This window comes from Odocoileus virginianus, chromosome 3, assembly GCF_023699985.2.
Source record: "Odocoileus virginianus isolate 20LAN1187 ecotype Illinois chromosome 3, Ovbor_1.2, whole genome shotgun sequence".
In the NCBI taxonomy this organism is placed as follows: Eukaryota; Metazoa; Chordata; class Mammalia; order Artiodactyla; family Cervidae; genus Odocoileus; species Odocoileus virginianus.
The window spans coordinates 15459288-15485426 of record NC_069676.1 but is presented as its reverse complement, the minus strand read 5'-3'; the positions used below and the strand labels follow the sequence as shown (position 1 = coordinate 15485426).

Genomic DNA, 26139 nt, shown 5'->3' with positions numbered 1-26139 from the left:
TCCATCACTTGGGGAAGGAATAGGGGTTCAGAAGGCTGGCCAACCCCTGCATTCCTTCAGAGGCACCAAATAGAGTCCTCTATGGGGTCACATCCCCTGTGGTGCCTCCTTCTGCAGGGAGCAGACCTGCCCACCCCTCTGCCTGGCGCTTGTCTTTCTTCACCTGTTTCCCACTCTCTTGATTTCCTCATCTTGATAATGACTTCAAATCTTCCCCACTCTCCCCAAACCTCATTCTTCCTCACTACCCCGCTGCCCGCTTTGTAGCCCTCATAGGAGCCTGCAGAGACAAAGTCTCTCCCATTTTTTTTGCTTTCATTTTATGTAATTTCAGGCTCCCAGAAAAGTCTTGAGAATAATGCAAAGAACTCCCATGTATCTCTTAGTCAGTTCACCAATTGTTAACATTTTGTCTCATTGGCTCTGTCATCTTTCTCTGAACATTTTATTTATTTAGAAAATGCCTATTATTTATTTTTTATTGAGACATTTCAAAGTAAGTTTACAGACACATTTCACATTTAATCTCTGAATACCTGCCAAGAACAGGAACCTTCTCTTGTATATTAATAGCGTGATTTTTGAAAACATGAAATTCAGCATGGATATTCTATTATTATAAATTATCACATATTAGAAATTATAATATATAAATTATATATTATATAGTTCAGAGTATGTATTTGCACTTTACCAATTTTCCAGAAAATATCTTTTGCTTCTTTTTCTTTGGCTTGGGGTCCTTTCTCCACTGTGGAGTTGCATTATGAATTTTTAACTCCATTATTCTTCCTAAGTTATTAGCTGATATTCTATTGTAAAAAGGGCTTCCCTGGTGGCTCAGATGGTAAAGTGTCTGCCTACAATGAGGGAGACCTGTGTTCAATCCCAAGGTCAGGAAGATCTCCTGGAGAAGGAAATGGCAACCCACTCCAGTATTCTTGCCTGGAAAATCCCATGGACGGAGGAGCCTGTTAGGCTACAGTCCATGGGGTCAGAAAGAGTTGGACACGACTGAGCGACTTCACTTTCACTTATTGTAAAGAACTGTCTCTTCTGTGTATCTGTGCATTATGTATGTACGTATCTATCAATCAATCATCTTTGTATCTATGAATCTGTCAGTCACCTGCATATCTATGTATCTGTGTGTCTATCCATGTATCCGTCTGCATCTATGTATCAATTATCTATGGATCTGTCTAATAATCATCTATATATTTATCTGTGTATCTATGTAGCAATCATCTGTGTGTCTATGTACTTGTGTATCCATGCATTATCTATGTATCTATCTATATATCCATCTCTGTATCTATCAATCATTTATGTATCTAATTATCACCTTTGTATTTATCTATGTATCTATCAATCATCTATGTGTCTCTGTGTATCTGTGTGTTATCTATCTCAGGAAATGTTCCTGGATTTTTATTTTAATGTTGTCCTGGCCTGGACCAGTGGGCTTAGGGCTTCCCTGGTGGCTCCGAGAGTAAAGCGTCTGCCTGTAATGCGGGAGACCTGGGTTTGACCCCTGGGTGGGGAAGATCCCCTGCAGAAGGAAATGGCAACCCACTCCAGTCCTGTTTCCTGGAAAATTCCATGGATGGAGGAGCCTGGTAGGCTATAGTCCATGGGGTCGCAAAGAGTTGGACATGACTGGGCAACTTCACTGGTTCACTGGACCAGTGGGAGCCCCTTCAGCCTGGCTCCTCTGTCCTTTTGACATAACCTCATTGTTCTCTTGAGCCCTTCCTTACTTTTTAGGACAAGAGCAGGCTGCTTGGGACTTGGCATTCACATGTCAAGATCTGAGTGTCTTTCCAGTTTCTGCCTACACACGTAGCTGCCTCTTTAAAGCTGATTCATTTGGGAGGGGTGGACTGATCTCTCCCACCGGATTCTGGGGCTGTATTTCCAGAGAAGAGCACAGTGCCTGGCACATAATAGACCCCCAATACATGATAGTGGAATGAATGAACGCAGTGTCCTGAAGTCTGTTGCCGCGCTGAACCCTTTCCCTAAGTCTCAGTCTCTGTCTGTGTCCCCAGGGTCCCCCTCAAGACCTGTCCGTTCACCTCTGGTGAGTAGAACCATCTTTCTTATTTTCAGCTTGGGGTGCTTTGGGGTGGATGTTTGGGCTGGACATTGGAGTGCCACAAGGGGCTGCAAAGAAGTCAGTTATTCACTCTTCAAACTTTGGGCGTTAACTACTGGGTCCAGCCCTACACTGGGGGCTGCTGAGGAGAGAACACAGACCAAAGAGGGTCCTTGACTTTGGGATATTAAGTTCTAGTGGAAAGAAAATGACGGTGACAATATAATGGGAGCTTCTTCTCCCTCTCCCCCTGCCTTCTTTTGAGAACCTACTGCTTAGAGTACAGTGAGGGATGGAGGTTTATGCTGTTGCTTCGGAGCCCACTGACTTTGGTTCCAATCCTGACTCTAACATTATCCTGCTGTGTGACCTTTAGCCAGTAACTCAGCTTCTCTGTGCTTCAGCTTTCCTCCCTGGAAAACAGACTGGAAACAATATCTGATTCATAAGGCTGTTAAGATGTTTCCATGAGCCTGTAAAGTGCTAAGCTCTATTCCTGACATGCAAAAAGCACTTTATTATCTGTTCTTAATAGCATTAACTGTTATGACCACATTTCATCCATTGTAAAATGCATATTTTACCCTCTCGCTGTTTAACGCCTCTGGCATTGGAATGGCTCTTACAATTAGTGGTGTCTCAGTTCTTTTGCCTAATTTTATGGGTGCATGTGCATGCTAAGTTGCTCAGTCATGTCAGACTCTGTGACCTCACGGACTGTAATCTGCCAGGCTCCTCTGTCCAGGCAAGAATACTGGAATGGGTAGCCATTCCCTTCTCCGGACAGATTCTTTACCATCTGAGCCGCCAGGGAAACCAGTAATTTTTATTTCGTAATTGCCCGTGAAAGCATGGTGTATTTTACAATGATTGATGTCTTAGACTTGACGCACTGTGGTATTGTTTTTATGACCACTGTGTCAGCATTTTAAGTGCAATTCCTGTAATAATGCTTTGAGTGCATACTCTTCTTAATCTCTTTCTGCAACGGAGGAAACCGAGCCCCAGAGAGCAGCAAGTAACTTGTTCAGTGTCACAAAGCAAGGAAGTCAAAGAGGTGGGATTCGGACCCAAGTCTGCAGGACTTCAAAGCCCAACCTTATTACACAAAGGGCCTAACAATGCTCCCGTGTGGTGAACACCCGCCACGTATGAGGTGCTTCAACTGCCTCTTTGCCTTTTGTCAAAATCCTCCTCTGTGATGGGCAGTTTTATCTCCTCTTTCCAGAGAAGGCAGTTAGGGCTCAGAGGAGCACCCTCAGTTCCTGAGGTCACAGGGCAGCTGGGTGGCAGACCCAGGGTTTAAACTGTGTTCACCTGAGGCATGATGCTCACTGTATCCCTGCCCCGTCAGATGTGATCAAGTGAGGCCACTACGGCCGGAACTGGGGTTGGGAGACCCTGACTCTGCGTGCAACAGGGATTGAAGGGGGTGCCCAAAACTCAAACTTTGAGAGCCATGCTCTTTTTTTTTTGAGAGCCATACTCTTTTAATGTGATATTTTATCAAACAAAAGCAAGGAAAAAAACAAAACAACTATGATGGGCAAAGTATCAAAACTGTAAATCAGGACAGGATATGATAGCGTTGGGAGTAGGGAAAGGTGAATTGTGGTCAGCCAGGCACGTGCAGAGTCAGATCTTGTCCTTATGTAAAGTTTCGACATTTTATTCACCATGGATTTTTTTAAATTTAGTTTCAAAATTGAGGTAAAATTTACATGACATAAAACTAACCATTTAAAATGGCATTTATGTTATTATTTACGCTTACATTACATATTCACATTTATCAATATAATTATATATTGCATAATGTAATTAGTTATATATTTAAAAATATATAATTAATACATATTAGGTTATATGTATATTATGGGAAGCCCTGGTGGCTCAGCAGTAAAGAATCTGCCTGCTAATATTTGACAATGCAGGAGATGTGGGTTTGATCCCTGGGCCGGGAAGTTCCCCTGGAGAAGGAAATGGCAACCCACTTTAGTATTCTTGCCTGGGAAATCCCATGGACAAAGAAGCCTGGCCAGCTGTAGTGCATGGGATTGCAAAGAGTCAGACATGATTAATCAACTTAACAACAACAAAAATGTATGATTAACATATATTATTTATGTTATATTCACACTTAGAGCATATAGGCATATTCACACATATATTATCTGTAATTATATGGTATATAATATAAATTGTTATATATTTACATACACATTCATTTTATATATAATACATAATTCATATTTATATCATAAATGCATTATCTATAGTGTATGTTATTTATGTTATATACTAATTCCATGTGTACTGTCTATAATTATATAGTATATAATTAATATATATTACTTGTTATATATTAATGTTTATATTTATAGCATAAACACATTGACATCATATTTTATATCACTTATAATTATGTGTTATCTATATTAATGTACATTAATGTATATTTAGTGTATATTTTTAATGCTAATGTATATTTTAATGTTATATTCTTAAATTTATGCTATTAATATATTCATATTCTTGCTGATACATCATATATAGTTATATATTAGCTATAATTAATATATATTATTTCTGTTGTATATTTGCACTTGTAGCATAAATATATTCATAGTCACATCTTTGTTTATTTTTCACATTTATATTAAATGATATTTAGTACATTCACAATAGTATGCAACCAGCAGCTCTCTCTAGCTCTGAAACATTTTCATTACCCCCAAAAGAAATGCCCCCCTTGTTAACAGTGAGCCCTCCTCTCCCTCCCCAAACAGCTGTGAACACACTTTCCGTCTCCATGAATTTGCCAGTTCTGGGTGTTTCATATAAATGGAATTTTACACTGTGTGCCCTTTGTGACTGGCTTCTCCCACTCAGCACCACGTTTTCAGGGTTCGTTCACCTTATAGCACTTAATCAGTACTTCATTCCTTTGTTTGGCTGCTTTTGCGATTTAGAAAATATCGCATTAAAGTGCTACTTATTTTCTTTGTTATTATTTGTTTGTTGTTATTTACCCTGATGACTGAGTTTTTTGGCTTGCCCTTTAATTTTTGTACCCGAGGCTGTGTCTCACTCTCCTCATACTATTTCCATCCTGGTGACCCCAAAGATGGGCAAACAGTGGACACTCAGTAAATACCTTTCCAGAAATGCCAAATTTCAGAGTAAAAGGAAAAAAAAAAACCACAGCTGTTTTCCTATACTCATACTCTTCAATAGTTCTGAAACCAAATGTGTGGTGGTTTTTTTTTTTTTTTTCCTCCACACCTAATAATTCTCTAATTCTACAGACACCAGCTTGGGTGTGCTACGATTCGATTCAATTCTGACACTATTTGTCTGGAGTTAGCGACAAACCCCATAGATTAAGGGCTCGGCTTCTAGCTCAGTTTACCTAGCTCACATGGTAAAAAACATCCATGTGCAATGCAGGAGACCTGGGTTCAGTCCCTGGATTGGGAAGATCAGCTCGAGAAGGAGATGGCAACCCACTCCAGTATTCTTGCCTGGAGAGTTCCGTGGACCGAGGAGCCTGGTGGGCCACAGTCCACAGAGTTGCAAAGAGTTGGACACGACTAAGTAACTAACACGCTTCAAGAGATACCCCTCCACTTTAGGTGACAATCACAAGCCTGGGTCACCCAGACTTCTGACCCACCAGCTACAAATGGGGGCTTCCCATAGCCCCCTCCTTGGGTTTAATAATTTGCTAACACAAACTCCAAGAACTTGTAGAAATAGTTTCCTTACTAGACTACCTGTTTATTATCAAAGGATTCCAATCAGGAAGAGTCAGATGGAACAGTTGCTTGGGGCAAGGTGCGGGGAAATGGGACAGGGCTTCCATGCTTTCTCTGGCCTTGCAGCTGCCCACCCCACCCCCAGTATCTCTCTGTGCTCACCAACCTGGAATCTCTCCATACACTTTGGTTGGGACTTCCCTGGTAGTCCAGTGGTTAAGACTTTGCACTTCCCATGCAGAGGGCACAGGTTCAATCCCTGGTCAGGGAAGTAGGATCCCACATGACGTGGTGGTGGTTGGGAATCCCCACACCACTCCCCCCACCCCCCACAAAAAAAAAATCAAAACTATTTGGTTGGAGTTCGGTTGAGGCATCTTTATATAGGCAAGATTGATTAAATTATGGGTTGTTAGTGATGGACTCCATCTTCGCAGATGTGGAGGTGGGGCAGGGCTGAAAATTTCAAGCCTCTAATTACATGGTTCTTCTGACTACTAACCCTCATCCTGAGGCTATTAAAGAGCCCCCAGGGGCTTCCCTGGTCTAGTGGCTAAGACTCCAAGCTCCCCATGCAAGGGGCCTGAGTTCGATCCCTGGTCAGGGAACTAGATCCCACATGCAGCTAATAGTTTGCAAGCTGCGACAAAGACCGATGATCCTACATGCCTCAATTAAGACCCAGGGCAGCCAAGTAAATAAAAGTCAATATTAAAAAAAGAAGAGCCCCAATCAGCTTATTAGCATACAAAAAGACACTGATTGGCTTCCCTGGTGGCTCAGAGGTAAAGAATCTGCCTGCCAATGAAGGAGACCCGGGTTCGATCCCTGGTCTGGGAAGATCCCACATGCTGTGGCGCAGCTAGGCCTGTGTGCCACAACTACTGAGCCTGTGCCCTAGAGCCCAGAAGCTGCAACTCCTGATCCCCTGTGCCACAACTAGAGAAAAGCCTACACAGCAGCAGAGACCCAACACAGCCAAAAGTAGAAATAAATACAAATTTTAAAAAGACATATTGGAGATTCCAAAGGTTTTAGGAGTTATATGCTAGAAAAGGGTGGAGAGCATAGAGAACAAATATATTTCTTCCTGTATCGCACTGAGACATAGCTACACCCAAAGGATTGTGTCATCTCCTGCAATCCAGTTGTGAAAGCTTGGGTGTGACTTACAGGGGTCTAGTGCCCACTGCCTCCCCGAGTGTACCCATCAGAGTTATGTGAACCTCTCTTCTTGGTATGTCTTGACAGGTATGCTGGCCCCATGGAGCGAGCCGGGGCGGAAAGCATTCTTACCAACCGCTCGGATGGGACGTTCTTGGTGCGGCAGAGGGTGAAGGATGCCGCAGAATTTGCCATCAGCATTAAGTAATTTCTTCTTTCCCTGACCCGTTTCCCCTTGTGAGCTGAGCACTTCAGGTGCTTAGGATGTAACCATTTGGGTATTGTGTCCGGGGGCTCTGAAGAGCTCTAGTACCAGTCCTTCATGTCTCAGCGCAGGAAAAGAATTCAGCAAGAGGCAAAGTGAGAGATAAGAAGTGACTTATTAGGATAGGATGCTTGTGAGGTTTACCAACGGGCGGGCCAGAAATGCTGTGCCCTGAGGACTCACTGGCCTACAATTTCATAAACCAAGGAAAAGTGGGGAGGGGGAAGAGAACTTCTTTGACTTTCTTGAATAGAGAGATGTCATGCTTCCAGCATCAGCTCCTCCTCCCCCAGGTTGAGTAGAGGAGTTTTCTTGTCCCTGTGTGGTCCGCCAATTATTCTTCTTGTGTGCAGAGAGCATGTCCTTGGATTCATTAACTTACTGAGTTCACGGGGCAGGAGGAGGGGCTCATGTCACCATTTTTTATTGTTTTGGGGCATGTCCCGAGCCTCTGTTACATGGTTATGTGACTGAGCCATCCTGCTTGGTTTTGTGGTTAAGCAAATCTTCTTTCTTGAGTAATCATTAACTTACAGGGGTCTCCCATATTTTTCTATTTATAATCCCCTAGTGGGATTGACTGTTTAATCACCTACTTTGTCCCTTTATTCTGTCCCTGTCAAGACGATTGACTATTGTACATTAACAATAGTCACTTTTTATTGAGCTCCTGTAGGGGCCTGTGTGTTTTTGATTTTTGTTTTTTATTTTTTTTCATTGATTGGTAACCCACAGAAAAAATATATGCTTCTTAAGCAAGGCTCTAAGGGGACATTAAGCATACTCTTCATTGTTGTTCAGTCGTTATGTAGTTTCTGCCTCTTTGTGACCCCATGGACTGCAGCATACCAGGCTTCCCTATCCTTCACCATCTCCTGGAGTTTGCTCCAACTCATGTCCATTGATCGGTGATGCCCTAAGAGGCAGAAATGCAGTCTGGACCCAAGTCTTGCAGACCCTGGCTGTCCTGCCTTTCTGTTTGTTTTGGGTGCAGCTTCTATCTTGTGGTGACTCGTTTCCTTGTTGCTTTTTTCATTTTGTCTTGTGATGATAAGTGGGGCTTTCCCCATGGGTATCTTTGCTGCTTGGGTCTCCAGAGATTTTGCATTTGCTTCCGTTGGGAATCACCAACAAGTTTACTTCTTTTTCATATTAAGATAGTTTTGTTTAATTCCTTAGTTTCCCAGTGTATACAGGTGGTTTAAATATAAATGCTAAACCCATAAGAAGGTGAGGTTAAGGTGATGAATTCTTAAGTGTAACTTTTCTATTTTGAGTCTGAGACAAACAGACTCAAATGGTCCCTGCTGTGCTGATGGGTGGAGTTTTTCTAGAACACTTTTTCCCCCATGAGGATGGAGCTTTTTGACTTGACAGTCCAGCCTTTTGAGATGAGGGTGGGTCTCAGTGCCAACTCTACCCAACAAGGACATAATAACTCATCTCATATTTCTATGTAATCAGGATGTACGCTCTAGGGAGTTCCCTGGTCCAGTTGGGGCTTCCCTGCCTGCAATGCGGGAGACCCAGGTTTGATCCCTTGGTCAACAAGATCCCCTGGAGAAGGAAATGGCAACTCACTCCAGTATTCTTGCCTGGAGAATTCCGTGGACAGGGGAGCCTGGTGGGCTACAGTCCATGGGGTCACAAAGAATTGCACACAGTTGAGCAACTAACAGTTTTACTTTCCATGGTTAGGACTACTGAGGGCCCGAGTTTGATCCCTGGTTGGGGAACTGAGATCCTGCAAGCTGCATTGCACAGCTAAAATTGAATTGACACACACTTTTAAGTTTCATCCTCATTTTGTCCTTTGGGGGATTTCCCTTACTTTTTTTTTTTTTTTAAGAGTTCAGCATTCTTTTCTCAGCATTTCTAGGGGTTTTTAGAAGTAGGAGATTTTTTTTTGGTTATCTAGTTCATGTAGACAGAACCATTCCTGCCAATTCATGTCTCTTCCGGGTCCTTACTAGTCTGTGGTCCGCCATATTGGTGGAAATGAATTCCCCTCTCCTACATCCTTTAGATACTATGGTCCTTTGTATTGGTGGAAGTGGAGATTTCATCCAATCTATTCTGGAAGGATGCCTTGCTTACAGAGTCCATTTGATTTCTCAACAACCTTGAATTAAGGAAGATGATTCCTATTAATCATTAATAGATGAAGGCTTAATAGATTAAGAAATGAAGGCTTAGAACAAGTCTCCAGGGAAGGGATTCTGTTGGGTTCCAGTGGTCGCCCCTTCCCTCCAGTAGCCAAGTACCCTTCTTCCATGGTTGGGGGCGGGTATAGCCTGGGGCTGAGACATGATAGGAAATGGGCCTAAATTCCCCAACTCAGCTCTCAGGGACATCTTGCTCTCTTTCCCTGCATGCAGGTATAATGTTGAAGTCAAGCATATTAAAATCATGACAGCAGAAGGACTGTACCGGATTACAGAGAAGAAAGCTTTCAGGGGGCTTACGGTAAGGGTCAATCTACTCCTAACCCCAGTCTTTCAGAGTCTAAGTTGGACCCTCTCTGAGGCTCCACCTTAGGACCCCTTTTCCTCCATCCAAAATAACCGTTCCAACAGGCACTATGGAGCAACTGGCTTTAAACTTGTTTTTCTAATCACCAACAATGAGAATAATAATAATAACAACAGTAGCTGCAGTGGTCATTTGCAAAGCACTTGTTGAGTGCCAGACATATGATCACTAGGACTGCAGGTCATTCGCTCAGCTCTGAGTTTCCATTTCACAAATGGGGGAAGCTGAGGTTTAGTTCTCGTCTGGTATCATGGAATGGCAGAGTCTCTGTTTTTGTCAGACATCAAGAGTTAGCTCTTTTTGCAAGGCAGAAATAGAGACACAGATACAGAGAACAAATGTATGAACACCAAGGTGGGAAAAGGGGAGTGGGATAGATTGGGAGACTGGGACTGACATGTATACACTAATATGTGTGAGACAGAAAACTAATGAGAGCCTGCTGCATAGCACAGGGAACTCTACTTAATGCTCTCTGGTGACCTAAATGGGAAGGAAATCCAAAAAAGAGGGGATATATGTATATATAGAGAGCTGATTCACATTGCTGTGTAGCAGAAATGAACACAACATTGTAAAGCAACTATACCCCAATTTAAAATGATTTGGCTCTCCTTAATCTGTTTAATGACCATTTCATGGAGAATCCAGAGGCCTTTCAAGTGTTTTTGCTTCTATTTGTTGCCATGGAATTTTGGACTATCTTTTAGACCTCTTAAGCCCATTGATAATGGATCCTACCTGTGGTCTGTGGATCCTTGAGGAGCTTTGAATTGTCTGGAAAAAAATCTAGAATTTTGCATATATCTTTATTTATTTTATTTTTTTGAGGAAAGTGTCTCAAATTTCATTTGAGCTTCAAACAGATCCTTAACTCCCCCAAAAGTTAGGGACTATTCATTCATTCCACATATCTTTTTCTTCCCCAAACTTTTTATTCTGAAAATTCTTCCTCCCCCCATTTTTTTTTGTTTCTGAAAAATTACTGAGATGTTACTGGAATAGCGTCATGAATATTTGTGGGCCTTTCACCTGGTTTTACTGATTGGTTGTTAATATTCCTCTTTTGCTTTCTTTCTCTCCCTCTCTGCCTCTACACACACACACATACACACACACACACACTTATTTTGCACTATTTAGGAGTAATTTGCAGATATCAAGATCCTTCCTATAAATTAGTAAAATGGTACTGATGAACCTATTTGCAGGGCGGTATTAAAGATGAAGACATAGAGAACAGACGTGTGGACAGAGTGGGGGAAGGAGAGGGTGGGACGAATTGAGAGAATAGCATGGAAACATACACATTACCACGTGTGATGCTGTGCTAAGTTGATTCAGTCGTGTCCAGCTCTTTGCAACCCCATGGACTGTAGCCCGCCAGGCTTCTCTGTCCATGGGATTCTCCAGGCCAGAACACTGGAGTGGTTTGCCATGCCCTTTTCCAGAACCATGTGCAAAATTGATAGCTAATGGGAAGTTGCTTTATAACACAGGGAGATCAACCTGGTACTCTGTGATGGCCTAGACAGGCGGGAAGGGGCAGAAGGTGGCAGGGAGATCCAAGAGGGCGGGGACGTATGTACACTTAGAGCAGATTCACATTGTTGTGTGGCAGAAACCAGCACACCATTGTAAACAATTATCCTCCAATTAAAAATAAATTTAAAAAATTCTTCCTATAAGTACTTCAGCATGCATATCTGAAGAGCCGAGACAATTTTTTTCCCCTCAACACCGCTTCATTATCACAGTCAGGGAGTTGAACATTGATACAAAATTATTACCTAATACAGAACACTTTCCAAGCTCCCTGATGGCCACAATTATGTTTATTACAGCCTTTTCGTCCCCAGGATGTAATCAGGGGAATCACGCATTGCATTCATCTCCTTCGTGTGTCTCTTAATTTGCGAGAGCTCCCCAGTCTTTTATTTATTTCTTTGGTCTTTCATGACGTTGACGTTTTTTGTCTGTTTGTTTTCCGAGTGAGAGAATGTGTTAATCCAACAAAAATGAAATAAACAACCAGAGTTTTGAGTGTTTTTTCACACTTGTAATGAACTGGAAAAAGGTTTCAATTACATAAAACAACTATATTCTGTAAAAAAAAAAAAAGAAAAAAAAGCCACTCCCATCACCCATGACATTGGCATTTTTAAAAATAAGTAAATGTATTTATTTTTAATTGAAAGATAATTGCTTTATAGTATTGTATTGGTTTCTGCCAAGCATCGGGCTTCCCTGATAGTTCAGTTGGTAAAGAATCCGCCTGCAATGCAGAAGGGCCCAGTTCAATTTCTGGCTTGGGAAGATCTGTTGGAGAAGGGATAGGCTACCCACTCCAGTATTCTGGCCTGGAGAATTCCATGAACTGTACAGTCCATTGGGTTGCAAAAAGTCAGACTCGACTGAGCGACTTTCACACATTCACAGAGACCAGCTTTTGGCTGCTACACTCTATCCCTTGTCCTAGGACTGAATTCTGGATCTGTCCTTTTCTAGCTGTATGACCCTGGATGAGCCTTCTCTGTGACTCAGTTTCTCCATCTATAAAATAGGGGACTCATCAATATATTTATCTCCCATGATTATTAAGAGATTTTAAAAAATATTTATTTTTTAAAACTAAAAAAAAAACAAACCTGGGGCTGGGTCTTCATTACTGTGCAGGCTTTTCCCTACTTGCCCCAGGCAGAGGCTAGACTCTAGTCGAGGTGCCAGGCTTCTCCTGGTTGTGGCTTTTCTTGCTGCAGACCATGGGCTGTAAGGCTTGTGGGCTTCAGTAGTTGTGGCTCATGGGATCAGCACTGGCAGCTCCTAGACTCTAGAGCACAGGCTCAGTAGTCGTGGCGCAGGGATTTTAGTGGCATGTGGGATCCTCCTGGATCAGGGATGGAACCCATGTCTCCTGCACTGGCAAGCAGACTCTTTACTACTGAGCCACCAGAGAAACCCCTAAATATTTATTTTTAATTAGTGGATAATTGCTTTACAATGTTGTGTTGGTTTCTGTGATACAATAATGTGAATCAGCCATAAATATACATATATCTCCTCCCCCTTGAGCCTCTCTTCCACCCCTCTAGGTTATTAAGAGATTTTGATGATGTGTGGTTGCACACTGACCAGCACACAGTAGTTGCTTAATAAATAGCATTTATTATTAATACAATTATTTGTAAAAATAGAGGTCTTGACACCCAGAGGGTGGGGTTGGGGGCTGGTTGGTTTTGGTGAATTGGTTGTCGAGCAAGTTGATTCTTTGTTAAGTTTATCATGAGACAAACTGGATATTAGGAGAACTGTCTTGAGACAATGTGATTTCTTCCCCATAAAATGGTCCTGGCTGCTGGGAAGGGAGTGAGCTCCCTGTCATGGGGAGCTTTCAAGGAGTCTGTTGCCAGGGAGCGCGGAAGGAGTGGGGTGTGGTTCCTTCCAGCTCTGCCTCCCTCGCTTGCGGGCTGCCCTCTGGACGAGCATCTGTCCTGCTGCTCTCTCTCTAGGAGCTGGTGGAATTCTACCAGCAGAACTCTCTGAAGGATTGCTTCAAGTCGCTGGACACCACTCTGCAGTTCCCCTTCAAGGAGCCCGAGAGGAGAGCCATCAGCAAACCAGCAGGTAGGAGGCCTGCAGACGGGGCCGCAGTGCCAGCTCCTTCCCATTGTGGAGGGAACGTGCGGGGATGCGGAGGGCATTGCTTCCAGTGGGCGTGGAGACGTCCTCTCTCTGTGAAGGAGCCTGAACTCCTTCCCACTTCCAATGTGTCCCTTTGCTCCTGAGAGATCTGCATATCCATTTGCTTGGATGATACGGGTTACTTTTGTATTTGGGAAAATGAGGATACAAGAAACCAGAAGGGTGCTCATCTGTATCTTTTAAGCCTTTAATTTTGTATTAATATCAGGCATTAATCAGTATCGATAACCTTCTCCTGGGCTTCCCTGGTGGCTCAGATGGTCAAGAAGCTGCCTGCGATGCAGGAGACCCGGGTTCCATCCCTGGGTCGGGAAGAGCCCCTGGAAAAGGGAATGGCTACCCACTCTAGTATTCTTGTTGGGATAATCCCATTGATAGAGGAGCCTGGCAGGCTACAGCCCATGGGGTCATACAGAGTCGGACACGACTGAGTGACTAAGACAACAATAAACTTTTTCCCCACAGAAAGGCAAGATCTTTAGCACGCTCTTACTTCTGTTTTCCTTTGTATAGCTTACTCACCTGGTTTGTTGAAATTTTCTGGACTGTTGGCTATGGTTGAAAACAATCATGCCTTACATTTTAGGAATTCTTTCTTCACCATTGCATTTCAGTTTGCAAAGTTGTTATCAGGCATATTTAAACTGTCTACATTTCTTATTTTCCATGTTTTCCTTTATTTTTAAAATTCCTTATTCTGATTCAAATTTTATTTTGCTGGAGTGCATTCTGGAGTACATTTAGTGGAAAAGTCACATGGATGGTGGAGTTTCTGAATTCTTACCTGTCCAAACAAATTTTTAAGACAGATTTAAAAATCAATTATTAAAAAATAAAGAAATAAAAAAAATAAAAATAAATTTTGTTCAAATGTTTGACAATAAAATAACAATTCCCCACTGAAAAAGCTATATTTTTGACAAAGCAACACCAGCACAACATCAGGACTCTAAGATGAAAATTGTCATTATTCTCATCAATCAAATGTTTCTGTCTGCACATTTCTTATTGGAAAATATATTCAATCAGCCTATCTGCAGAAATACTACAAACTAATTTTCTACAATATCACTTAATATTGTACTTTGAGAAGTTTTCTTGTGTCTCTTTCCCCCTTGTTTATCTTCCTCTCTCTTTTTCTTTTCTTGTTTCTTAAAAAAAAAATACCATTTGCTCATTTATTTGGCTGTGCTGGGTCTTAGTTCGGCACATGGGATCTTCCATCTTCATTGTGACATCCAGGATCTTTTTAGTTGTGACATGCAGGATCTTGAGTTGTGGCATGCGAACACTTAGTTGTGACATGTGGGATCCAGTTCCCTGTCCAAGGATTAAACCTGGGCCCCCTGCATTGGGAGCACAGAATCTTAGCCACTGGGTCACCAAAAGAAGCCCCTGTCCTTCTCTTTTTTAACCCTTAGACCTCCTTAGTATAATTAATATTATCTAGAATGAAAATTTCCACATCTTTCTTCTGTTTCTCTTACTATGAATATATGTGTGTTTGTTAGTCACTCAGTCATGTCCAACTCTTTGTGACCCCATGGATTCTAGCCCACCAGGCTCCTCTGTCCATGGAATTTTCCAGGCAAGAATACTGGAGTGGGTTGCCATTTCCTCCTCCAGGGGATCTTCCCGACTCAGGGTCTCCTGCATTACAAATAGTTCTTTACCATCTGAGCCACCGGGAAAGCATGAATAGACACAAAACATTTAAAAGATCATATATGGTGTTATCTTCTAAATTTGCACGCTGGTTGGGCTGGAAGAATGATTCTGGGAAGACAGCTGTATTCCCTCAGAACACAGGGCGCCCAGCACTCAGTGGAAAGAAGCACTGCGCAGTCCTTTATCCCAGCGCATTTTCCTGAGAGCATTGTCCTCCGCAGGTGGTGGGTGGGCTGGAGGGCTCTAATCGGGGCTGTTTCCCATGTCTCTGCCGTACAGCCGGGAGCACCAAATACTTTGGCACGGCCAAAGCCCGCTATGACTTCTGCGCCCGGGACCGATCAGAGCTGTCCCTCAAAGAGGGCGACATTATCAAGATCCTTAACAAGAAGGGGCAGCAGGGCTGGTGGCGAGGGGAGATCTACGGCCGGGTGAGTTGGGGTGGGGCTCGGCAGTCACAGTGGGGCTGTCCTGGATGGTGGACTGGAGAGGGTGGGCAGGGGGGCGTCCCTGGTTGGAAAGGAGGAAGGGACAGAGATTTCATGCATGCATCTTGCATTTATTTATTAAGCACCTACTATGTGCCCTTCTGCTGGGTGCCGAGGAGGCACTGCCCTATGAAACTCATAGTTTAGTGGGAAGTGTAGAACTGTGAGCATGCCCTCGTAATAGTGAGTGGTCAAGACTGAGATGGGGATTCGTAAGGCACCGTGGGAGCCTCCAGGGAACCCCTGACTCACCCTGGATGAGGTCAGGACACCTTCTGAAAGGCAAGCTGATCACTGAGGGATGAGTAAAGTTAGCCAGGTAAAAAGGTCACAGTGGGGGTGGGGAGGGGGACCAGTGTGGGAAGCTATTACAAACAAACCATCATGTGCAAAGGGCCTGGGGTGAGAGAGTGAGTGGCATGTTTGGGGGAACCTGAAGGGAGGAGTTTGTCTGTCTTATTCACTTCAGTGTCACCAGTGCCTGGAACACAGACTGTCACATAGTAGTTGCTCAATATTTGTTGAATGCATGAAGAGGCAGACCAACTACTTTTGCCTTCTGTGTTCTTTGCCTGCATTTGGACTTTTAGGAGGGAACTCAGATTTTCTCAGAAAACTTTGCTTCTCTTTGCTTCTTATTTTTGTCTCACAAAGGCAGAGAGTCTTCTTTATTTCATCTGCTGATGAATTTCTAGTCTCCAGCATATTGCCCTTGCTTGTATTAGTTTCTCAAAAAATATTTGTTGAATGAAGATAAAGACAGTGGTTAGGAGCTTAAATTCTACCAGAGGGTAACATGAAAAGTGACCTCTGGATAATTGCTTAGGAGAACAGTTTTAGGAACCATAGAGGGTAAATTTATTGTGCAATGGAGGAAAAATAGGGTGTGAAGGAGCCTTCTGGGGTGTTTAGGAAGGTCTGGGCTATAAAGAATTCATCCACCCATCCATCCATCCATTGTTCTATCCATCCATTTATCCACCCACCCATCCATCCACCCACCCATCCATCCATCCATCATTTTGTCCATCCATACATTGTTCATTATTACATCCATCCATCCTTTGTTCATCCATCCATTCATTCCATCCATCCATCTTTCCAGCATCCATCCATCATTCCATCATCCATCCATCATTCCATTCATCCATCCATCCATCTATCTTTTCAATATTTATTAAGTATCTACTGTGTTCCAGGAACTATTCTAGGTTTTTGGAACTCAGTGATGAGTTTTGGAACTCAGACAGACAAAAATCCCTGTCCTGTTGCAGTGAAGGGAGGGGGAACAGAGAACAAGTCCATAAATAAGTAACATATATAATCAGTTAGATGGTGAAAAGTGTTATGGAAAAGTAGTAAGTGGGGGTAAAGAGTGTCGGGATGGGTGAGGTTTGCAGTCCTTAAATAGGATGGTTACAAGTCCGTATGGATAAGGTGACGCACGAGTAAAGGGCAGGAGGAGGTACAGGTGGTCAGCCGAGCGTGTGTCTGGAGGAGGTACTTCCTGGGGTAGGAGATGCGGCAGGTGCCAAGGCCCTGAGGCAGGAGAAGACCTGGCTGGTGTGTCAAGGAACAGCGGCAGGATGTGCAGAGAGGCCGCCCTGACCGCTTCCCTGTCTCTTTCCAGGTTGGCTGGTTCCCGTCCAACTATGTAGAAGAGGACTATTCTGAGTACTGCTGAGTCTTGGCACATTGGCAGAGAGATGAGAGATTCCAGGCTCCAAGCCCAGGATGAACAGGCAGTGGGGCCAGGAGCTGGGACAGATCCTGGCGGGCTGAGAGTCTGCGATGGACTGTGGAGGGCTAGTGTCCAGCTGGCGGGGCTCCAGGGATGATGCCCTGCCATGGTTAATTTATAGCACATGGATTTCCTCTTGTGTCCCCTTGAGAATGTGGGGCTCCAGACAACCACTTTCAATAAAGTGATGAATGGATGGACGGTGTCAGGCCTGCAAGGGGAATGATGGGAGAGGGAGCTGGGACAGACACAAGCCCCTTCACTGACTCCTGTTTTCCAGCCCTGTCACCTTTCTCTGTCATTTAAAATAAGACCTCGAAGACTTAGAGAATGAACTTATGGTTGCCGGTGGGGTGGGATGGTGGAGGGAGGATGGGAGGAAGGGATAGTTAGGGAGTTTGGGATGGATATGTACACACTGCTATATTTTAAATGGATAACCAACAGGGACCTACTGTGTATAGCACATGGAACTCTGCTCCTCAAGGTTACATGGCAGCCTGGATGGCAGGGGAGTTTGGGGGCAAATGGACACATGTGTATATATGGCTGGGTCCCTTCACTATTCACTTGAAACCATCACAACATTGTTTGTTAATTGGCTATACGCAAATAGAAAATTAAAAGTTTAGAATATAAAAACAAATAAAGCCTGAAATCTGGAAATGGGACTCCTATGTGGCAGGAAAGAATTTTACATTCAGATTGTTCAGTGACCCCATGGACTGCAGTGTGCCAGGCTTCCCTGTCCTTAACCATTTCCTGGAGTTTGCTCAAATTCATGTCCATTGAGTTGGTGATGCTACCCAACCATCTCATGCTCTATTATCCCCTTCTTTTCCTGCTCTCAATCTTTACAGCATCAGGGGCTTTTCCGATGAGTCAGATCTTCATTACAGAAGGCCAAAGTATTGGAGCTTCAGCTTCAGTATCAGTCCTTCCAGTGAATATTCAGGGTTGACTTCCTTTAGGATTGACTGGTTTGATCTCCTTGCTGTCCAGAGTGCAAGACTCTTGCTCAAGAACCTTCTCAAGCACCACAGTCTGAAAGCAAAAATTCCTCGACACTCAGCCTTCTTTATGGTCCGACTCTCACATCTGTACATGACTACTGGAAAAACCGAAGCTTTGACCATATGGACCTTTGTCGGCAAAGGTTGCTTTACAATGTTATATTAATTTCTACTCTACAGCAAAGTGAATCAGCTATGTGTACACATATACCCCCCCTTTTTTGGATTTCCTTCCCGTTTAGGTTGCCACAGAGCATCGTGTAGAGTTCCGGGCGCTGTCCAGCAGGTTCTCATTAGTTACCTATTTTATACACAGTATTGACAGCGTATATGTGTGAGTCCCAGTCTCCCAGATCATCCTGCCCTCCCTCCTTTCCCCTTTGGTGTCCACACGTCTCTTCTCTGCATCTGTGTCTTTGTTTCTGTTTTGAGACTATGTTCATCTATACCACCTTTCTGGATCCCACATAAATGTGTTAATACACATTTATTTTTCTCTGTCTGATTTACTTCACTCTGTATAGAGTGAAGGGCTCCAGGTCCATCCATGTCAAACATATGGGACACTTGACAAATTTGCTGTCATCCTTGCACAGGGGCTGTTCCAATTTTAATGTTTGTGCTGCCGAAGTGAGCACCAGAATCTTGCCTTAGGCTTTTGAAAGCCCGGAAGTCACATCTTTGGTAGATTTCCTGAAGGAATAACTCGTAGGAGAAAAAAATCTGTCACCTTAGGCTGAGTGTTGCTGCTGTGACAAATGATTTCTCACCTCAATGTCACATAATTCTTTCATGCACTGGCCTCAACTCTGCTGAAGAAGAAGCTTCTGGAAGGAGAAGGCACTGCAGCCTTGGGATGTGCCAGGCTTGTGGCAGGAGTAAAAGAGAAATGACTGGACCACTCAGTGGTTTCCTCGTATTTCTTCTTGGGAATGGAAAGAAGACATCTCATTGGCCAGAGCAACATCAGTTGGCAAAGATTTACTCCTCAACCAGGGAGAAGCAGTCACTACTTGGAATAAAATCAGAACCTGCCAGAAAGCCCTTTCTATCATTCATTCATTAATTCATTGATTTATTCACTCACTTTTGTGATAAGAAGGAATCCATGACGCTGACTATATTTGAAGATGGGTTCTTTAAAGAGCTAATTAAGTTAAAGTGATGTCATTAGGGTGGACCCTAAGTCAATATGACTAGTGTCTTTCTGAGGATTGGGATGCACCATCAATACCATCAACAGATGAATGGCTAAAGATGTGTACACACACACACACACACACACACACACACACACTGGAATACTACTCAGCCATGATACGAAAGAAATCTTGTCATCTGCAGCAACGTGGATGGACCTAAAGACTCTCATACTAAGCAAAGTGAATCAGAAAAAGACAAATACTGTATGATATCCCTTATCCGTGGAAACTAAAAAAAAACCCATACAATCATTTATTTACAAAATAGAAACAGACTCATAGATTTTAAAGACCTGTGGTTACCAAAAGGGAAAGCGGGGAGGGTGAGATAAATTAGGAGTATGAGGTTAATGTCTACGCACTATATAAAAGAGGCAAACAATAAGGACCTACTCTATAGTATAGGGAATTATGCCCAATATCTTGTAACAATCTATATGGGAAGAAATCCAAAAAAAAAATAAAAGATGTAAAACTGAATCGCTTTGCTATACCCCTGGAACTAACACAGTACTGTAAATCAGCTATACTTCAATTTGAAAAAAAGAAAAATGGAGTGGGTTTAGGGGAAAGAGAAATGAACGTGAGCCTTGTAGGTTCTGAAAATTACCAGGCGTTTACTGTGCTAGAGGGGGAGGGAGAGAGTGCGGGGCTGGAGAAGAGGTCGGAGTTGCCCTGTTGTGTACCCCCAGAGGCCCAGGCAGACAGCTGCTGAAGGAGGCCACTTCTGACCGGGGGCGGAGGTGAGGCGTGGCCTCAGGTGTGCCCTGGCGTGGCCTGCAGATGGTGTGGAGCTGGGTTCCAGGGAACAGCTGTCACCCAAATGTATTGGCATAGACAGGTTCAAAGGAACACAGGGCAGGGACTTCCCTCGGGGTCCAGTGGTTAATCTGCCTGCCAACGCAAGGGACAAGGTTCAACCCCTGTTCTGGGAGAATCCCAAACGTCAGGGAGCAACTAAGCCCCTGTGCCACAAGCACCGAAGCCAGCCCTCTGGCATCCGCAACAAGAGAAGCCCACACACCACAAGAGTCGCCCTGCTCGCTGCAAGTAGAGAAAGTCCGTGCGCCGCAACAAAGACCCAGCGCAACCAATAAACTAACAAGTAGAACACAGGGCAGTCCCACGTTGCCCTGACCGGGAACTTCCCAGGCCTTGGCTGTCAGTTACATCCAGCTGCCCGGGGATGCACGCACACACACACTGTATTAGCTCAGGGTGCTGCAACTGAGTACCACAAACTGAGTGGCCTAATTGTTGTTGTTGCTCGGTCACCAAGTCATGTCTGACTCTGCAACCCCATGGACTGCAGCACTCCAGGCTTCCCAGTCCATCACCATCTTCCAGAGTTTGCCCAAGTTCATGTCCTTTGAATCGGTGATGCCATCCAATGATCTCATTCTCTGTCATCCTCTTCTCCTCCCGCCTTCAATCTTTCCAGCATCAGGGTCTCTTCTGGTGAATCGACTCTTTGCATCAAGTGCCCAAAGTATTGGAGCTCCAGCTTCAGCATCAGTCCTTCCAGTGAATATTCAGGACTGATTTCCTTTAGGATGGACTGATTTGATCTCCTTGCAGTTCAAGGGACGCTCAAGTTCAAAAGCATCAGTTCTTTGGTGCTCAACCTTTATGGTCCAACTCTCACATCTGTACATGACTACTGGAGAAAACATAGCCTTGACTATATGGACCTTTGTTAGCAAACTGATGTTTCCTGGAGGTGGAAATGGCAACCCACTCCAGTATTCTTGCCTGGAAAATTCCATGGACAGAGGAGCCTGGTGGGCTAGAATCCATCGGGTCACAAAGAGCTGGACATGACTGAGCGACTAACAAACACACTGAGTTTGTCATAGCTTTCCTGCCATGAATGGCTTAATGAAACCACACAAATGGATTGTCTCACAGTTCTGGGGGCCAGAAGTTCAAGATCAAGGTGTCAGCGGGGGGCTGTTGTCCCTCTGAAGATGGTGGAGAGAAATCTGTCTCAGGTATCTCTCTCTCAACTCTTCTCGCCTTGTGGGAGCACAACCCCAGTGTTCACACAGCATCCTACTCGTGTGCATGTGTCCAATCTCTCCCTCGTGGGGAATTCCCTGGTGGTCCAGTGGTCAGGACTCCATGCTTTCACTGCCAAGGACCAGAGTTTGATCCTCAGTTTGGAAAGTAAGATTCTGCAAGCCATGAGGTGAAAACAAGAACAAAAAACAAAGAAATTTCTCCCTTCTATAAGGACACTGGCTTCCCTGTGGCTCAGTTGGTAAAGAATCCGCCTGCAATGCAACAAACATGGGTTCTATTCCTGGGTTGGGAATATCCCCTGGAGGAGGAAATGGCAACCCACTCCAGGATTCTTGCCTGGGAAATCCCATGGACAGAGGAGTCTGCAGTCCCACAGGAGGGCTATAGTCCATGGGGTCACAAAAGAGTCAGACATGACTTAGCAACTAAACCACCATAAGCACACCAATCTAACTGGATTAAGGGCCCCCCTTACTCCAGTGTGGCCTCAAATTAACTCATCATATCTGCCAAGATCCTATTTCTAGATAAGGTCACATTCTGAGATCCTGGGTGTTAGGTCTCTATTTGGGGGGGGAGGGGGTCAATGCAAATGGCAACCCACTCCAATATTCTTGCCTGGAGAATCCCAGGGACGGCAGAGCCTGGTGGGCTGCCATCTATGGGGTCGCACAGAGTTGGGCAAGACTGAAGCGACTTGGCAGCAGCAGCAATGCAATTTAACCCATAACACACGTGATGGATATAAAGGCCCTTGTGATGGAACAGACACATAACAGGCCAAGCAGGTGCACTGACCGTCATGAAGAAACGCAGCCCCCCAAATACACACAGACAGGCAAATACAGCAAATAGACTGGAAAGCAGGCGTGCAGGTGGACACAGAAAGGAATTGCCCACATCTGATGGCAAGCTGACATCTCTAGGGATGCACGCAGATATCCTCCCTTCATTGCACCAGGCCAACAGATCCCAGACCCCAAATACTCCCCTCCCCAAATACCAAAACTGACTGAAATAAGATCAGAAACGCCCACACAGAGGTGCAAAAATACTGACACCCGCTTTCAACTGGCAGTTCAGAGGTGCACCTGTCAAACTGATTTATAAAGATAGGTGCGGAGACATATGTCTACGCAGCCAGGTGCAGAAACACACCCCAAGCACACACCAGATGGTACCCAAAACAAGCAGACAGATTGACAGATACAACACCCTCAAACAATACACCCGCCCTGGGAACTTACTCAGATGAAGACATCCACAGGTGAAATTTGTGGGCAGATTTCAAACATAATCAGACATATATATATCGGATCAAACAAGTACATTTATAAACATCACAAAAGATGGCCAACAAGCACATGAAAAGATGTTCACTATCACTAATTATTAGAGAAATGCAAATCAAAACTACAGTGAGGCATCACCTCACACTGATCAGAATGTGTGTGTGCTAAGTAGCTTCAATCAGGTCCAACTCTTTGCATCCCTATGGACCTTAGACCTCCAGGCTCCTCTGTCCATGGGATTTCCCAGGCAAGAATACTGGAGTGGGTTGCCATTTCCTTCTTCAGGGGATCATTCTGATCAGACCCAAGGATCCAACCTTTGTCTCAGTCTCTTGCAGTGGCAGGTGGGTTCTTTACCAGTAGCGCCACTTGGGAAACCCAAAGCCATCCGGCCAGAATGGCCATCATCCAAAGGGAAAAACAAAACAAAACAAAACCAAACCTGTAAATATTACACACACACACACACACACACACACACACACACACACGCGCGCGCGCGCGCGCGGATTGCAAATGCAGATAGCCCCCAATTAAGCCACGCCTGCCCTCTGGTGGACATTGGGAATAGTGCACCAACCTCCTTGAGAGAGAACTTGGCTTGGGGAAGCAGAGAGCAGGATGTGTGTATGTGTGTGTCTGTGTGTGTCTGTGTGTGGGGGGTGGGGGTGCACGCGCTTGCTCACAAGCCTGCTTATATGAGCCCAGGTTTGAACAACAGAAAGAGCCCTTGATACTTTTGGCCCTGCGGTATCATTACCCTGCCCAGAGGTACCCCCAATTCCACCCACAACTCTTTCCCCCAGAAGTATAGGGACGGGATCCATAGAGGTCTCATGTCAGAGTCGTTGGACACGAACACTCACAGCTTCATGGGGCCAGGCTGGAGCAAGAGGGAGAAACACAGAGTTGGAGGAGTCAAGAAGAATGAGTTTCCCGGAAGGAGAGGTTGGATCTAGGTCTTTGGAGGATAAGCCTGTGTTTAAGGGCTTCCCAAGTGGCTCAGATGATAAAGAATCTGCCTGCAATGCAGAAGACCTCGGTGTGATCCCAGGGTGGAGAAGATCTCCTGGAGAACGAAATGGCAACCCACTCCAGTATTCTTGCCTGGAGAATTCCATGGACAGAGGAGACTGGCAGGCTACAGTCCATGGGGTTGCAAAGAGTTGGACACAACTGAGCCACTAACTCTTACTAATTATATTGTTGAAAAGGCACCTACTGTAGCTGCAGTGGGCTCTGCCCAGAACCTTTTACTCTGACACAAAAGCTCTTCCTAATTCTTTAATCCCTTCCAGGGCTCAGCTTGTGCTGTTGAGTTAGTGCCCTGTATCTCTTGGAAGAGAAATATTAAAGCCAAAGAAATGACTCTCTAATGGTGGAATGCCAATGAAGTCAAGCTCAGGGCATTTTTTCTTTTGTTTTGAACCTAGTTTATTGAGGTATGATTGACATATTAATATAAAAATTGTACACATTGAGTGTATACATAGCAATGAGTTTGGGGATACACATCCACACTGGTAGCTCAGATGGTAAAGAATCTGCCTGCAATGCAGGAGACCTGAGTTTGATTCCTGGATAGGGAAAATGCCCTCGATACGTAAATGACAACACACTCCAGTATTCTTGCCTGGAAAATCCCACGGACAGAGGAGCCTGGCAGGCGACAGTCCATGTGGGTCGCAAAGAGTCAGACACAGACGGAGTGACTTAACACACACTCTCTCTTTCATCCTCCTACAAATACACCACCACTATCTAGGTCATAAACATCTTCATCACCTCCCAAAATTGACTCCTGCGGTGGATTTCCATGTTGGGTTCCTATCACATTTCATGGGGACTGTTGACTTGATGGAAGCCTGTCCTCGGCGACTCAGGACAACGTTTGAGAGGAAGCAGGAACGGCTCAGGCCCGGCGAAATCTTTTTGCGCCGATTCCCAGCTTCACCGACTTGAAGCTGTGTGCTGCCCTCTAGTGGCCATGGCGGATTCTAAACTTTCTACTTCTGTGAGCAGGCTGGAAGGGCGGACTCTACACCAGGCTTGCAAGTTTGAGCTTTGGGACTTCCCTGGTTGTATGTGCAAAGGGCTTCCTCGCGGGCTCAGACGGCAAAGAATCTGCCTGCAATGCGGGAGACTTGAGTTCGATCCCTCGGTTGGGAAGATCCCCTGGAGAAGGGAGTGGCAACCCACTCCTGTATTCTAGCCTGGAGAATTCCGTGGACAGAGGAACCTGGCAGGCTACAGTCCACGGGGTCACAAAGAGTCGGACTCTACTGAGGCACTAACATACAGTGCATAGGAATCCTCTAGCCAGTGCAAGGGTCACAGTTTCGGTCCCTAGTCCAGGAATATTCCACATGCTGTGGGGTAACTAAGCCTGGAAGCTACAACTACTGAACCTGCAGGTAGCAACTACTGAAGCCGGCTCTCTGGAGTCGGTGAACTGCCTAAGAGAAGCCACTGCAATGAGAAGCCCATCCACCACATCTAGAGAGTAAACCCTGCTTGCCACAACAAGAGTGCCCCCACAGCAACGAAGAGCCGGCGGACCACATTAAAAAAAAAAAAAAAAAAAAAAAGACCCTGCTCAGCCAAAAAATGTGGTAAAAAAGTTTGAGTTTCAAGCTGCAGAAGGACCGAGCCATGGAGTAAGGGGATTCATTCAGTGGATGCTGGTATGGCATTTTATACTTGTCACAGCTTATTTCAAGTCGTTAGTATCATCATGTTCATTGACTTTTGTAAAGGTCTCCCCAATTTCCAATCCATTCTGCAAAAGCACAATCAATATCATATTCTCAGGCACCACACTGAATCCTTAGGATGAACCATTGGACCTTATGTAATTTCCATTATTCTTCTTATTCTGACCACACTGACCTCTGTAAACTGGAAGGGGCAGGAGATAAGGCTGAGCAAAGATGTGACCTCAGCTTGAGTTTACTTAGAAACTAGCTTCATGGAGGAAAAGGATGTAGAGTCGCAGGGCAGAGAGTGTCTTGATGGTGTTGGGTGGTTATTATCAATCAGACAGCAGGGAAGTCATCTCTGACTTTTGAAGTGAGACCCCAAATGAATGGAGAGAGTGCACCATGGAAAAGCAAGGAGGAAAAAAAATGTGTGTTTTAAACAGAGGAAATGAAAAGTGAAAAGACTCTGAGGAGACTGTTGAGACAGTACCCTGT

General features: G+C 44.5%; 1 protein-coding gene and 1 non-coding gene across 2 annotated transcripts in view; both read left to right on the top strand.

The window, feature by feature from the left end:
• The window catches only part of VAV1 (vav guanine nucleotide exchange factor 1), a 61303-nt gene extending 43691 nt beyond the window's left edge, over positions 1-17612 (top strand). Inside the window, exons 22-27 of the mRNA XM_070464834.1 lie at positions 2052-2083; positions 7108-7224; positions 9664-9751; positions 13327-13441; positions 15467-15618; positions 17306-17612. Coding sequence (XP_070320935.1) covers positions 2052-2083; positions 7108-7224; positions 9664-9751; positions 13327-13441; positions 15467-15618; positions 17306-17359 — 558 coding nt within the window. The 3' untranslated portion in view covers positions 17360-17612. The remainder of the gene's footprint in view (positions 1-2051; positions 2084-7107; positions 7225-9663; positions 9752-13326; positions 13442-15466; positions 15619-17305) is intronic.
• On the top strand, positions 6055-6127 carry TRNAG-UCC (transfer RNA glycine (anticodon UCC)). The gene has a single exon. It is a non-coding gene; the product is annotated as a tRNA-Gly (tRNA).
• Positions 17613-26139: the final 8527 nt, after the last annotated feature.